Source organism: Heptranchias perlo, chromosome 9, assembly GCF_035084215.1.
Source record: "Heptranchias perlo isolate sHepPer1 chromosome 9, sHepPer1.hap1, whole genome shotgun sequence".
Classification (NCBI taxonomy): Eukaryota; Metazoa; Chordata; class Chondrichthyes; order Hexanchiformes; family Hexanchidae; genus Heptranchias; species Heptranchias perlo.
The window spans coordinates 59,147,902-59,159,967 of NC_090333.1; the positions used below are offsets into that span (position 1 = coordinate 59,147,902).

Genomic DNA, 12,066 nt, shown 5'->3' on the forward strand with positions numbered 1-12,066 from the left:
TTTACATTTGCTTTTTTTTGTTCCAAATTTCCCCCCGCCTCTCCTAGAGGTGCTGATTCCTGCAGGAGTACAAGTGGCCTGTCTTCATGTGTGAGTCTAGAGAGTGCCTGATGCAACAATAAGCCCCCCTGTTGGGGGAGGGGGAGAAAAGAGCACAACCAAGTTCAGTCCTGTCTTCATCCAACAACCACACCTTTCAGCAGGAGTCACTGGATGGTGATCAGGAACAGACGACTAGGCCTAGAAACAATGAGACCAATTTTCAACAATCTCACTCGGAGAGGCTGATGTGGTGATTACCGTTGTGACAGGTGCATTTAGGGATGTTCTTTGGAGGTTGGGGCACATTGTTGATTCAATGCAGACAAAGCTTTATTCTGCATCTATGCTGCAGCTGGCTGGTGGGGGCTTTGGTCTGCATCTAGATTGCTGTGTCTGAGCTGGGAGCGCCCAATTTCTGCTGTGGGTGGGAGTTTGTGAGCAGCTTTTACAGGGAGTTGGGTTGCGACGCACCATGCCACAATTACCCTCAAACCTACTGGAATGGAGGGCCTATGAGCAGAACCTGGGCAATCTCCCACAGGGAGGCAGGATGACTGGATGGGGATTCACTGCAGGATGCGCTCATGCACGTTTCAACAGCCAGAAAGCAGAGGCAATGCCAAGAGCCTCAAGGCAGAGCTCTGGCCTGCCCTCTTTTCCTCGGGAAGTTGTGCCGTGTGGAAATGGGGGTGGGTTGGGGGAAGAAAGAGTAGAATGAATTAAAAAAACTTGAATACATACATGCAATTTGTTTGAATTCGGACAAAACAGGTTCATAAATGTCATAGTAGATTTGCTCAATGTTGCTGTTGTCTCTGAAGAATAAGAGATCGTCCACAGTGATGGGATCAATTGATCCCTGCCATAGAGTGAGGCTGTACCTACAGACATACACAAACAACTATTAGAGACCTGATAGGTAGGCTGCTTAAGAAGAAAACTGAACTCTTCTCTAACTTGCCAAGTACAAAGACTCACAGTAATTAATTTTCTCCAACTTTCTTCCCTCATCTGCTGAAGATACCTATTGGCACAAAGGTGCAGTTCCAGGGACATCAGCAACACTCTGTGGCTGTGCCCAAGTGCCGTTCCTCATGTGCTCATTTTGACAGGGAGTGTCATAGGAACATAGGAACAGGAGTAGGCCATTCAGCCCCTCGGGCCTGCTCCGCCATTTGATAAGATCATGGCTGATCTGTGATCTAACTCCATATACCTGCCTTTGGCCCATATCCCTTAATACCTTTGGTTGCCAAAAAGCTATCTATCTCACATTTAAATTTCGCAGGCCTTTCAACCGTGGGAGCCATCATAACTGGCGCATGAGCTGTGCTCATCCCATTTCCATGGATGTGCAATTTTCCAGTTGGATTCTCCAGATAGGAACCAGAAGTGCGAACTCTAGTGGATGTATACCCCTCCCTAGCCTGGGGGATGCTGAGGCTGATTGCAGGCCAAATGCACCACTTGAAGTTGTACTAAGTGATACAGATTAGAATGTCTCAGGTTTGATGGCCAACTTAGCCACTGCAATTGGTCTTGTTGCTCCAGTGCGAGGAAGGGAGGTGAACAAAGTCTGCCAAGCTTCCCATTACTGCTTGCTCTCCTGTAAATTCTATTGGAACATGTGCACTGTTGACCGTGTATGTGTACGGGTGGATACAGCTCATCTGCAATACCCACCATGGCTGAATAGTGAATTAGCATTTACCATCTAGGCTCACACAGGAGGAATGGGTGCCAGGGTTAAGTGTTGAAGGGCACCTGATGCCAGTGGAGCTGTAATGCAGCAAGATTCAGTCCCCCCGGAGCAGGAGGAAAGAAAACTTGAAAAAAACATTTAAAACTCAAGAGGATAAAAAGCTCCATGCCAGATGCTGTGAATAAGTCATTCCTTCTGTACTGAGACAGCTATTGCACTGTAACACAGACTTGACGGTACAGTGGATTAGTATGCTGCCCTATCACTTGGGACTTGTGTTCAAATCTGGCCTAGAGTGACGGGTGAAGTCTCTCTCTCTAATGCCTGGAAGGCTCCTCCTGTGTAAAATGAGTTTGGCCAGTTTCACTCAGAGAGTGTAAATGAATGGCTGGTGTGGGAAAGGGCAAACATTTCCGTTAATGCAGTAGGGGCTGCTCTTCTGAGTTTTACATCCATCATGCACTTGATGCTGACTGGTTGCCCAAAGCATTGCATTCCCCAGCACTGACAAATTCACAACAAAACACGCGGGCCCTGGGCGACCATGGAAATATTGTAAATGGCTGGAAAACGCTGTGACCCCATTTCACCTGGGGTTCCACCGGTCTCCTGCCAAAGTTCCATGGGGTTTCTCCAATTGCCCGCAGAATTAGAGGGCATCACAATCTACTTCAGTCACCCACTTGTTTTTGTGCTTAAAACAAAAGCAAATTATCCAATAATTCGATTTAAACAATGTAAATAACACAGCAAAGTGGGAACTTAGTAAAAATAATGAATTCTGAGATTGTTGGAATTAAGCAACTTTGAATTAAAAGGATGTAAATATAAAGTGTAACACTGGCTGTTCAGAGGGGAAGAAAACAGTAAAAAAAAATGTTATCAACAACAAACTAATATAGATCTTTGTATTGTTTTCTTCTGAATGGAATGGTTGTATTTAAAGGGTTAAAATAAATTCTTTTGTGTTGATTCTGGATGTGAATCAAACTAATCAATTAACCATTCATTCAGTCTCATTCCAGAGCCGTACAATCACAAGATGGGTGTCCATGATTAACATTCACCTACTGCAGCAAGTGACATTGCTAATTATATCTAATTACTAAGTAAACAAATACTCCAGAGAACACTCACATGTGTCCCATCATCTTTCCATTACCAGCTGTCAGATAGAAGGGAGCAAAACTAAATTCAAACTTATACTTCTTGCGGTATTTTATCTTTCCCCCCCACACTTACCAACCTACATATCACAGCCTTTGGGCACGTGACAATTTTTAAGAGAGGGTAATGCCCAAGAATGGCATGCAGTACAGCACCGAGCGCGGCAGTATCTGAATTCAACACCACTGCTGTGCGGAGATGACTTTGGGCGTGTTTCTGACACAACTCCTACCGAATACTTACAGAAGCAGACACCTAGGAGCAAGTTGTCTCCCTGGCCTCGCCAGCAGCAGGGCTGTTGTGTAAGAAACATTCTTTGGATAATGTGACCAGAGTGGTTTCACTTTCAGTAACACCTAAAGCTGCTTTTATATTAATTTGGAAAGCCCCTGACATACACATACACACACCCCTCCACCCCCTACCTACCGGAATCCAAATCAAACTGCAACAATATAAAAACAGCTAAAATAAACAGAATGGCTTTGTCGGTTAAGATTCCTTTGCAGTTACCTTGGTGACTGACTGAGTAGCCAACTAAAATGTGGCCAAGCTCGCTTCAAAAGCACAGCTCGGACAGGGAATGTCACACGTTGCGGTGAACCCTTGACCAGGCTGTACATCTCTTCAACCATCTTTTGAGTGTAGGGTTTGGTTGCGATCAGCGGTAAGTACAGCGACGTCCAGCCAGGGGAGAGGATGGCATTTGGGAACTTCTCCTGAATAAGACCCAGGAACCTACATGAAACATTTTACAGATCAGAATCAGAAATCATTCAGCAAGAATTCGATATAAAGTGTCTGTTTAATATACAGTCCTTCCCGCAGTCAGGTACTGCTTCTCTTGAAGCCTCCCCTGTGCATGCTCCATTCTAGTGGTAGAGTTCCAAAATGTCAGTAGCGCATTGGTCAGTCCTGGGACTTTTAAAAATTACTTCTTAGGATATGGGCATCGGTGGTGAGGCTGGCATTCATCACCAATCCATGGTTGCCCTTGAGAAGGTGGTGGTGAGCCTTCTTCTTGAACCGCTGCAGTCCGTGTGGTGACGGTTCTCCCACAGTGCTGTTAGGTAGGGAGTTCCAGGATTTTGACCCAGTGACAATGAAGAAATGGCGATATATGTCTAAGTAAGGATGGTGTGTGACTTGGCAGGGAACTTGGAAGTGGTGGTGTTTCCATGTGCCTGCTGCCCTTGTCCTTCTAGGTGGTGGAGGTCGTGGGTTTGGGTGGTGCCGTTGAAGAAGCCTTGGCGAATTGCTGCAGTGCATCCTATAGACAGGACACGCTGTAGCCACGGTGCGCTGGTGGTGGAGAGAACGGATGTTTAAGGGGGTGGATGGACTGCTTTGTCCTGGAGCTGCTTGAGTGTTATTGCAGCTGTACTCATCTAGGGAAGTGGAGAGTATTCTATCACCCTCCTGTCTTGTGCCTTGTAGGTGGTGGAAAGGCTTTGGGGAATCAGGAGGTGAGTCACTTGTTGGCATTTGCTAGGCATGAGAACTGCGAACTCACTGGTTGGTCAGCTAAGAATATTTGAAATCACTTTCTCAAGTTAAAAAGAGTTAATAATAAACCATATAATTCCCTTGTAACTAAACAGCAGATAAAATATTACAACCTTTTTCTGATGTCACACTGCAGCAATATCCCTTTTGGAGATGTCAGCTCTCAGCAGGAACAGGATGCATACAGCCAGCTGACACTGGCTGAGAAAATAGTTCAAAAGGAGGGGCAACATGAAACACAAAAGTGCTGTATAAAACACAAGCAGCTTTCAGGGAGTGATTCCCAGTTATTATCTAATCACAAGGTACATGGTTATAAACTGGCGGAGTTTCATTTCCCTAGTTTACGATAACCGCTTGAATAGATTCAGCCTGTGACTCACACTCACAGACACCCATTATTATTTAGTTATTTTTAGTTTGGTAAACTGGCAAAATCCCTGGATCAGAATCAATGACTACCTTCCGAACCTCTCATTTAAATTTCTGCCCATCACTCACTCCAATGATTCATTATTTTGTCTGTGAATCATCCAAACCCCTTCAACGGCTTCCAGTCTGTAACTCACACCCAGCTATTATATATTAGGAACTAGATTTTTTTTTCCTCAGAAGGTTATAATTACATTGGACAGGAATTAGCATTGTGTAGAATAATTGAGACAAATGTATGTTCCTCTCACTCAAGAGTAAATTTGGCGTGTAAACTGGGTTTCTGCCAAACTTATAGTGGCAGAGTGGAGAGAAGCCCAAAGGAACTTCACCCTGTAGGGTCTTACTGACATGTGACAGAGATTCAGCCATGGTTTCATCATGTGACAGAGATTCAGCCATGGTTTCATCATGTGACAGGGACTCAGTCATGGTTTCATCATGTGACAGGGATTCAGTTGTAGTTTCATCATGTGACAGGGATAGGAACCTAAGAACTTAAGAAACAGGATCAGGAGTAGGCCATATGGCCCCTCAAGCCTGCTCCACCATCCAATAAGATCATGGCTGATCTTCTCCCCTGACTCCACTTTCCCGCCCGATCCCCATATCCCTTGATTCCCTAAGTGTCCAAAAATCTATTGATCTCAGTCTTGAATATACTCAATGAATGAGGATGCACAGCCCTATGGGGTAGAGAATTCCAAAGATTCATGGATTAGACTGGGTGGCTCATTTTTGGCCGGCGTGGACATGATGGGCTGAATGGCCTCCTTCTGTGCTGTAAATTTTCTATGATTCTATGATTCAAAACACTCTGAGTGAAGAAATGTTTCCTCATCTCGGTCCTAAATGGCCAACCCCTTATCTTGAGACTATAACCTCTAGTTCTAGACTCTCCAGCCAGGAGAAATAGCCTCTCACATCTACCCTGTTAAGCCCTCTCAGAATCTTGTACATTTTAATGAGATGACCTCTCATTCTTCTAAACTCCAGAGAGTATAGGCCCATTCTACTCAACCTCTCCTCATAGGACAACTCTCTCATCCCAGGAATCAATCTAGGTTCAGCCATGGTTTCTTCATGTGACAGGGATGTAGCCATGGTTTCAGTATGTGACTGTTAATAAGGAGCTGAAAGGTCTGATGAGAAAATATTTCGGGAATTTTGATAAAATTTTAATTTTTTTAATGTTACTTGAACAAGACACAGACAGTATCCAGAACATAGGAACAGAATTAGGCCATTCAGCCCATCAAGCCTGTTTCCACTATTCAATTGATCCTGGCTGGTCTGCACCTCAACCCCATTGGCCCACCTTTGCTCCATATCCCTTGAAACCCTTACCTAACAAAAATCTACCGATGTCAGTCTTGAAAAGTCAAATACTTCATTCAGAGTATTACCACTGAGCCCAATCCCATTCTCCCCTGACACCCACACACAAATATCCCAGCAGGAATTACGCAATAACAATCAAGAGTGGGAATCCTAACTAATTTTTCCAATCCCTAGCCCAGGGTTACTAAGGCCAATTGTGGTACTCCCTCTGCAGTTCCAGCTGACATCAGCTAACTCAGAATTGATCAGGGACCGAACCCAGACCTTCCTGGTCTGGATGCCTCAGTACCACAAAGGATAGTATATTTAACCACTAAATTTGCTGTGTACAAATTGGCTGCCACATTTCCCTATATTTCAACGGTGACTACACTTGAAAAGTATTTCATTGGCTATGTAGCGCTTTGGGACATCCTGAGGTCATGAAAGGCACTATTTAATTGCAATGTATTTCTTTCCAAATCATCAGGGGAGGCACAATGTAATACTTGTAACTCAATGTCCACGAGCACAGTTGGTTTTCACTTAACTCCTCCACATGTGTCACACTTCAGTGAGTGAGGGAGGCACCAAAAACTGAACTGCAGTGCTCACTTTGTAACTGCAGGGAAGTTCACAAAAGATCTCAGTTAATTATTCAGCACGTGCCGTGTGAGCAGGGGCAGAGGCAGAGTGAGCAGGGACAGGGACAGGGGCAGAGGCAGAGGCAGAGTGAGCAGGGACAGGGACAGAGGCAGAGTGAGCAGGGACAGAGGCAGAGTGAGCAGGGACAGGGGCAGAGGCAGAGTGAGCAGGGACAGAGGCAGAGTGAGCAGGGACAGGGACAGGGGCAGAGGCAGAGTGAGCAGGGACAGGGACAGAGGCAGAGTGAGCAGGGACAGGGGTAGAGGCAGAGTGAGCAGGGACAGAGGCAGAGTGAGCAGGGACAGAGGCAGAGTGAGCAGAGGTAGAGTGAGCTGGGACAGGGACAGGGGTAGAGGCAGAGTGAGCAGGGACAGGGACAGGGGCAGAGTGAGCAGAGGCAGAGTGAGCAGGGACAGGGACAGAGGCAGAGTGAGCAGAGGTAGAGTGAGCTGGGGCTGGGACAGGGGCAGGGGCAGAGTGAGCAGGGACAGGGGCAGGGGCAGGGGCAGAGTGAGCTGGGACACACACACACACACGGAAATCCAATACATTCTAGGTCATGTGCTGCCTGGTAGTGAGCATCTGATGATGGAACTGCAGCAAGTCTATTCGTTGGACTGCACGGTCACAACACGGGGGTCTCAGCACAGATGTGACGCAGGAAAGCAGCTGTAGAAGATTTTCACACGGTAGGCCCCACCATTGCAATCCCTTGTTGGTACTTCGACATTCGGAAAAATGTAAGTGCAAAATAAAAACGTCAGCCGGTTTCTGTGAGTTTTCTCAGCAATGTGATGTGTTTATAACAGTGTGACTGAGGCCACAGGGATGAGTTTGACGTTGGTTGTTAACTAATGATCGGTACTTGGTGCCCAGTAACTGACGGTGAAGAGATTAACGTTACCTGGAAGCATTGACAGGCTGCAGGAAACCCGGGATGTTTGGGCCAATCAGAATATCAGCGTTTAACCAGACCGGCCTGTTGATTCTGATTTCATTAGATTTCTTCACCAGGATGTCCAGGGAGGGACTCACTGCATCGATGCTTTTGAAATCCAGCTTGATACCTAGGAAAAATGATATTAATTTTACTTTTCCAGAGCTTTTGATATGACAGCTAAACCTTTTCCCACCCAGTGATGTCTGTCTTGGGCTCCTTGTATATTATTGCAGAACTGCCTAATGTTCTACGGCTTCCGATGCTGTGCAATCCATCTTGTTTACATTGCAGGGTCGATTCTAAAGCACCAGAGGCACAGTTTGCATTAGCAAGTCTGTGTCTGCATATAATCGTTTAAAAAAGCAATTGTGACTTCCATTTTCTGGACTCAGACCTTCCCTGATGTTGGGAAAGGTAGTACTGGCCAGCCACATGAAAACTGCTGCAATGGACTGTATGTGTAGGTTGAGTGTTCATTCCAACTACATCCAGAAAATACACTGTCCAGCACTGTTACTGGCAGTCATTAGATCCTCCGCTGTGGGCACTATTACTCCAAGCTGTCCAGCACAGCTAGTGGCAGCCATTAGATCCATCAGTGGAGGCTCTACTGCCTCAAGTAGAGCTTTGGAAAGACACCGCCTGAGGTTTCCCCTTGCTCCTCCAGCAACATTAGCACCTCCTTCCATACTTTAGCACTGCTGCTGAAGTCAGGGCTGCAGTCAGCATTAGTGCTGTGATATAAAGGAGCACTGATCCCTACAACACTTGAAAAGGATTCATAGAATAGGATGCAAAGTATAATTTCAGGTAAATAATTGGCTTAAAAAGGACATTGATTGATTATAGCTTGAAATGGCAAGTTCTCAGTCTGGAAACATGTTATGAGTGGGGTACCCCAAGAGTCGATGTAAGGATGCTTACTACTTTTAATTTGTATTAATTAATGACTTCGACTAGTGCATTGAAAGCTAAACTTCCCATTCTGCCCACGATACCAAAATAGAAGGCAGAGAAAATAATGAGAAATGGTGCAATGAGATTGAGAAGGATCTTGATCTTATTAGTAACTGGCCAATTGGTGGCAGATGTAGTTTAATATGGATAAATATAAAATAGTTAGTATAGAAGCGAGGAAGTGGTGGGAAGGAGAGATAAATCTATGAAAGGTCAGCACAGTGCTTAACTGTTGTAAAAAAGCACATAGGCTAAGGTGTGCTAGCAGAGGGTTAGAATACAAATGAAGAGGCTGTATTGCTGTTGTACAGTTGGTCAGTTCCTGTTTGGAGTACTGTGTGATGTTTTAGTTTCCTAATCACAGGAAGGATATTATTGCTTTGGACTGGATACAGAAACAAATAATGGAGATAACTTCGGGCATCAGGAATTTTGGCTATGAGGATAGGTTCGGGACCTTTTGGCTTATTTTCTCTGGAAAAGTGAAGGCTTCAAAGTGATGTCATTGACGTTTAAGATTAGGAAGGGGGGCTGATAAAGTTAATCCAGGCTAGTTGTTCATTATGGTGAAGGGTTCAAAAACCAGCGGTCACAGGTTACAAATGAGGATGTTGGGATTAAGAAGGCAAGCCAAGTGGGTAGGCGGGGTTGATTTATGAGAATGGGAGAAACTGGATTAGGCCTAGTGGTCCTTTTCTGTTCCTAAAACACTTATATTTTGGAAACTGCAGAGTGAAAAGGCTGAGCTGCTGTGTCTTTTTAACAGATGAGAAATCTTGCTGATTTACAGACACATATTTAACAGATATCTATAATCAACATTATTACAAATTCAAGTGATCAGTCCCACCTCCACAGGAGTGAAAGCTGCACCAGATGCCTCTTTATTGTTCACTCTTCAGAAAAACTTATTGTAATGAAAAACAATGAATGACTTAATCATTTTGTTCTTGGTGAAATGAGCAAAGAATAATTTATTCTAACCTGCTGTTGTCACTGTCTGTTGTCCACAGACATTAGTTAGTGACCAGTACACTAACATGAGTCTGCTCATCAAGTGGTCTTGGACCAGCAATCAGATGCAACAGTACAAGATTATTAAAGGGGCATTTTCTTCATGGAAAAGCTTTTGGCAAATTCTCATTGATTTTTACATACACATGATGCAATGACATAACTTGCGTTAAAACACATTATCATGCTCTTGATTTTATTGTGACAAAGGTGACAAATAGCTCTTCTGGGTGTTCCTCCTCCCTCCCCCACTACCAAAACAAAAATCCCAAGAATCTTTTCATCCAAAGGGCACTCCTATGGAGGTATAAAATTATTTCCTATTAAAAAAAAAATTAGGAATATGTATGTTAATATAGATGGAAAGGAGGGAAATCTTTGAATTTGTTCAAAGTTACTCAAGTGAGTTTTACCTCTCTTGGATCTGATCACAGTGTCCAGCCACTCCTGGAAGGTGTTGTCACTGTAGATATCAGGCGGGTGAGCCATGATCGGGATACCAGTCTCGTTTGGAGTGTTGAATCCTTCAATGTTGATATCAGCTTCCAGTGCCATTGCATTGCCTGGGAACACAGATGTGCAATAATCAGGCTCCGACAACCACAAAAATCCACAAGTTTTGTTTTCTTTGACTGTCTCCACCCCTCCTCCTCAGTGGGGAAAAGCAGAATGGTACAATCCACTGACATCTTCGTGGACACTGGCTGCTGCTCTGGTGGGTGGGGGCAAATGTGAGGAATGCAACAAGAAAACCCTTCCCCACCAATCTTGGTTCTGGACACAGATTCCCCAGTCCAGTGGGCCAATATATTATACTGTGTCATGGACTACTAGGTTGTCCGCTCCTGTCTGACATTCTTCATAAAGCTCATCTCTAACCACGCCTGTCCCGTCAGGGTTTTTTCCTGTCTGATTATGCTTCTGTGAAGCACCTTGGGATCTTAAAGGCATTATTTAAATGCAAGTTTTTGTGTTGTTATATTGAGTGGAGAGTTGCCACTCTCCATGGTAACAGAAAGTCTGCCCCTGACCACTTCAACCAGACTAGGAGCATTGCTAGCAATGACATAGAAGAGACTTGTCTGCTCCTCCCAGTTGAAGAACACTGTGTGGATATAGGGGAAAGGTTAAAAAAATAAAATGATTCAAAGGCCTGTAGTCGACCACTTCAATCACAGCACAATGGTCAGGCCACCATAACTTTTTTTGTGTGTTTCTAAAATTTATTTGTTGTAAGTGAAAAAGCAATGTATTGAAAAATTACTGTTTCAAATAGCCAGCAAAACAGTGGCTACTACTGGCTCATGAAGTTTTTTTTTAGAACTGTGGTTTCTCCACCAAACTTGCCTCCTCCCACTCCCATAGGCACTTTCTCCAGTCTAGGGCCCAGTTCTTCATATGTGAGCCTGGACCACGAATGTCTGCCGACTGTTCAGGCCAGAGGGATTGAGCCTGATCCTGTCCTCACCTTGCATCCACACAATTGCATTTTCTAATGCAGGTTACTGGTTACTCAGCAACAGCAGAAACCTTAGCGGCGTTTTTCCATCCTAGTCCAGGGACGCTGAAAAAGACTGTGGCACTCCTGCTGTGGCTGAGAACAGCTACCTTAGCACATTCCAGATATCGAACCTAGGACTTTTGGTCTGTATGACTTAGTTCCAAACAAACACTGAGCCAATTCAGTGGCTGGATTGTCATCCTCAGCCAAAGAAAGATTTTTTTTTCTCTTAGTTCTCCAGGTGGTGCAGTCACAGCCCCTACAGTATGATAAATATTAAAACTAGTTGTTTCATGAAACTCCTGAGCTGAATTTTAAAGACAAGGAAAGTTCCAAGGTTTTGTGTACACCATTCCCATCAAATTCATCTCTCCATTACACTGGGTGAGTGCTGTTTGGCTTAGCGCTACACTGAATAAATGGAATCACTGCAGCAAACTGATAACAGCAGTGAGACTGTGAAAGTTTATTGTGTGTGCAGGCCTTATGGGGTCAGCCATTATTTAACTGTGGTCCTTTGACACTAACCTACTGGTACCGTGTGATCCTTTACAAACCACCATGGATGGTTCTGGACAGTTTCCATTCAGACTGTTCCACATTGGCCCCCGATAATCCTCTTATAAAATTGACCATTCCCAATTCTTGATAAAAGCAGAGTTTCCATCCTACATCAAATAGGGAAAGACTTCTGCATTACATTTTTTATGTGATTTTAGATACCCAGGGTACCCGTGTTTTAGAATCTACTGGAGTTACTAAACTACAGATTAGAGCCAAGGGCCCAGATTCTGGCTGGAATACATGCAGGTTCATTGATCTGTAGATGAGCCAGAATGC

At 44.5% G+C, this 12,066-nt stretch overlaps 1 protein-coding gene across 1 annotated transcript in view; it reads right to left on the bottom strand.

The window, feature by feature from the left end:
* The window catches only part of fam151a (family with sequence similarity 151 member A), a 33,684-nt gene that overhangs the window by 5,905 nt on the left and 15,713 nt on the right, over nt 1–12,066 (bottom strand). The window contains exons 3-6 of the mRNA XM_067990566.1: nt 10,139–10,288; nt 7,719–7,881; nt 3,425–3,649; nt 784–923 (exon numbers count right to left, since the gene is read on the bottom strand). Coding sequence (XP_067846667.1) covers nt 784–923; nt 3,425–3,649; nt 7,719–7,881; nt 10,139–10,288 — 678 coding nt within the window. The remainder of the gene's footprint in view (nt 1–783; nt 924–3,424; nt 3,650–7,718; nt 7,882–10,138; nt 10,289–12,066) is intronic.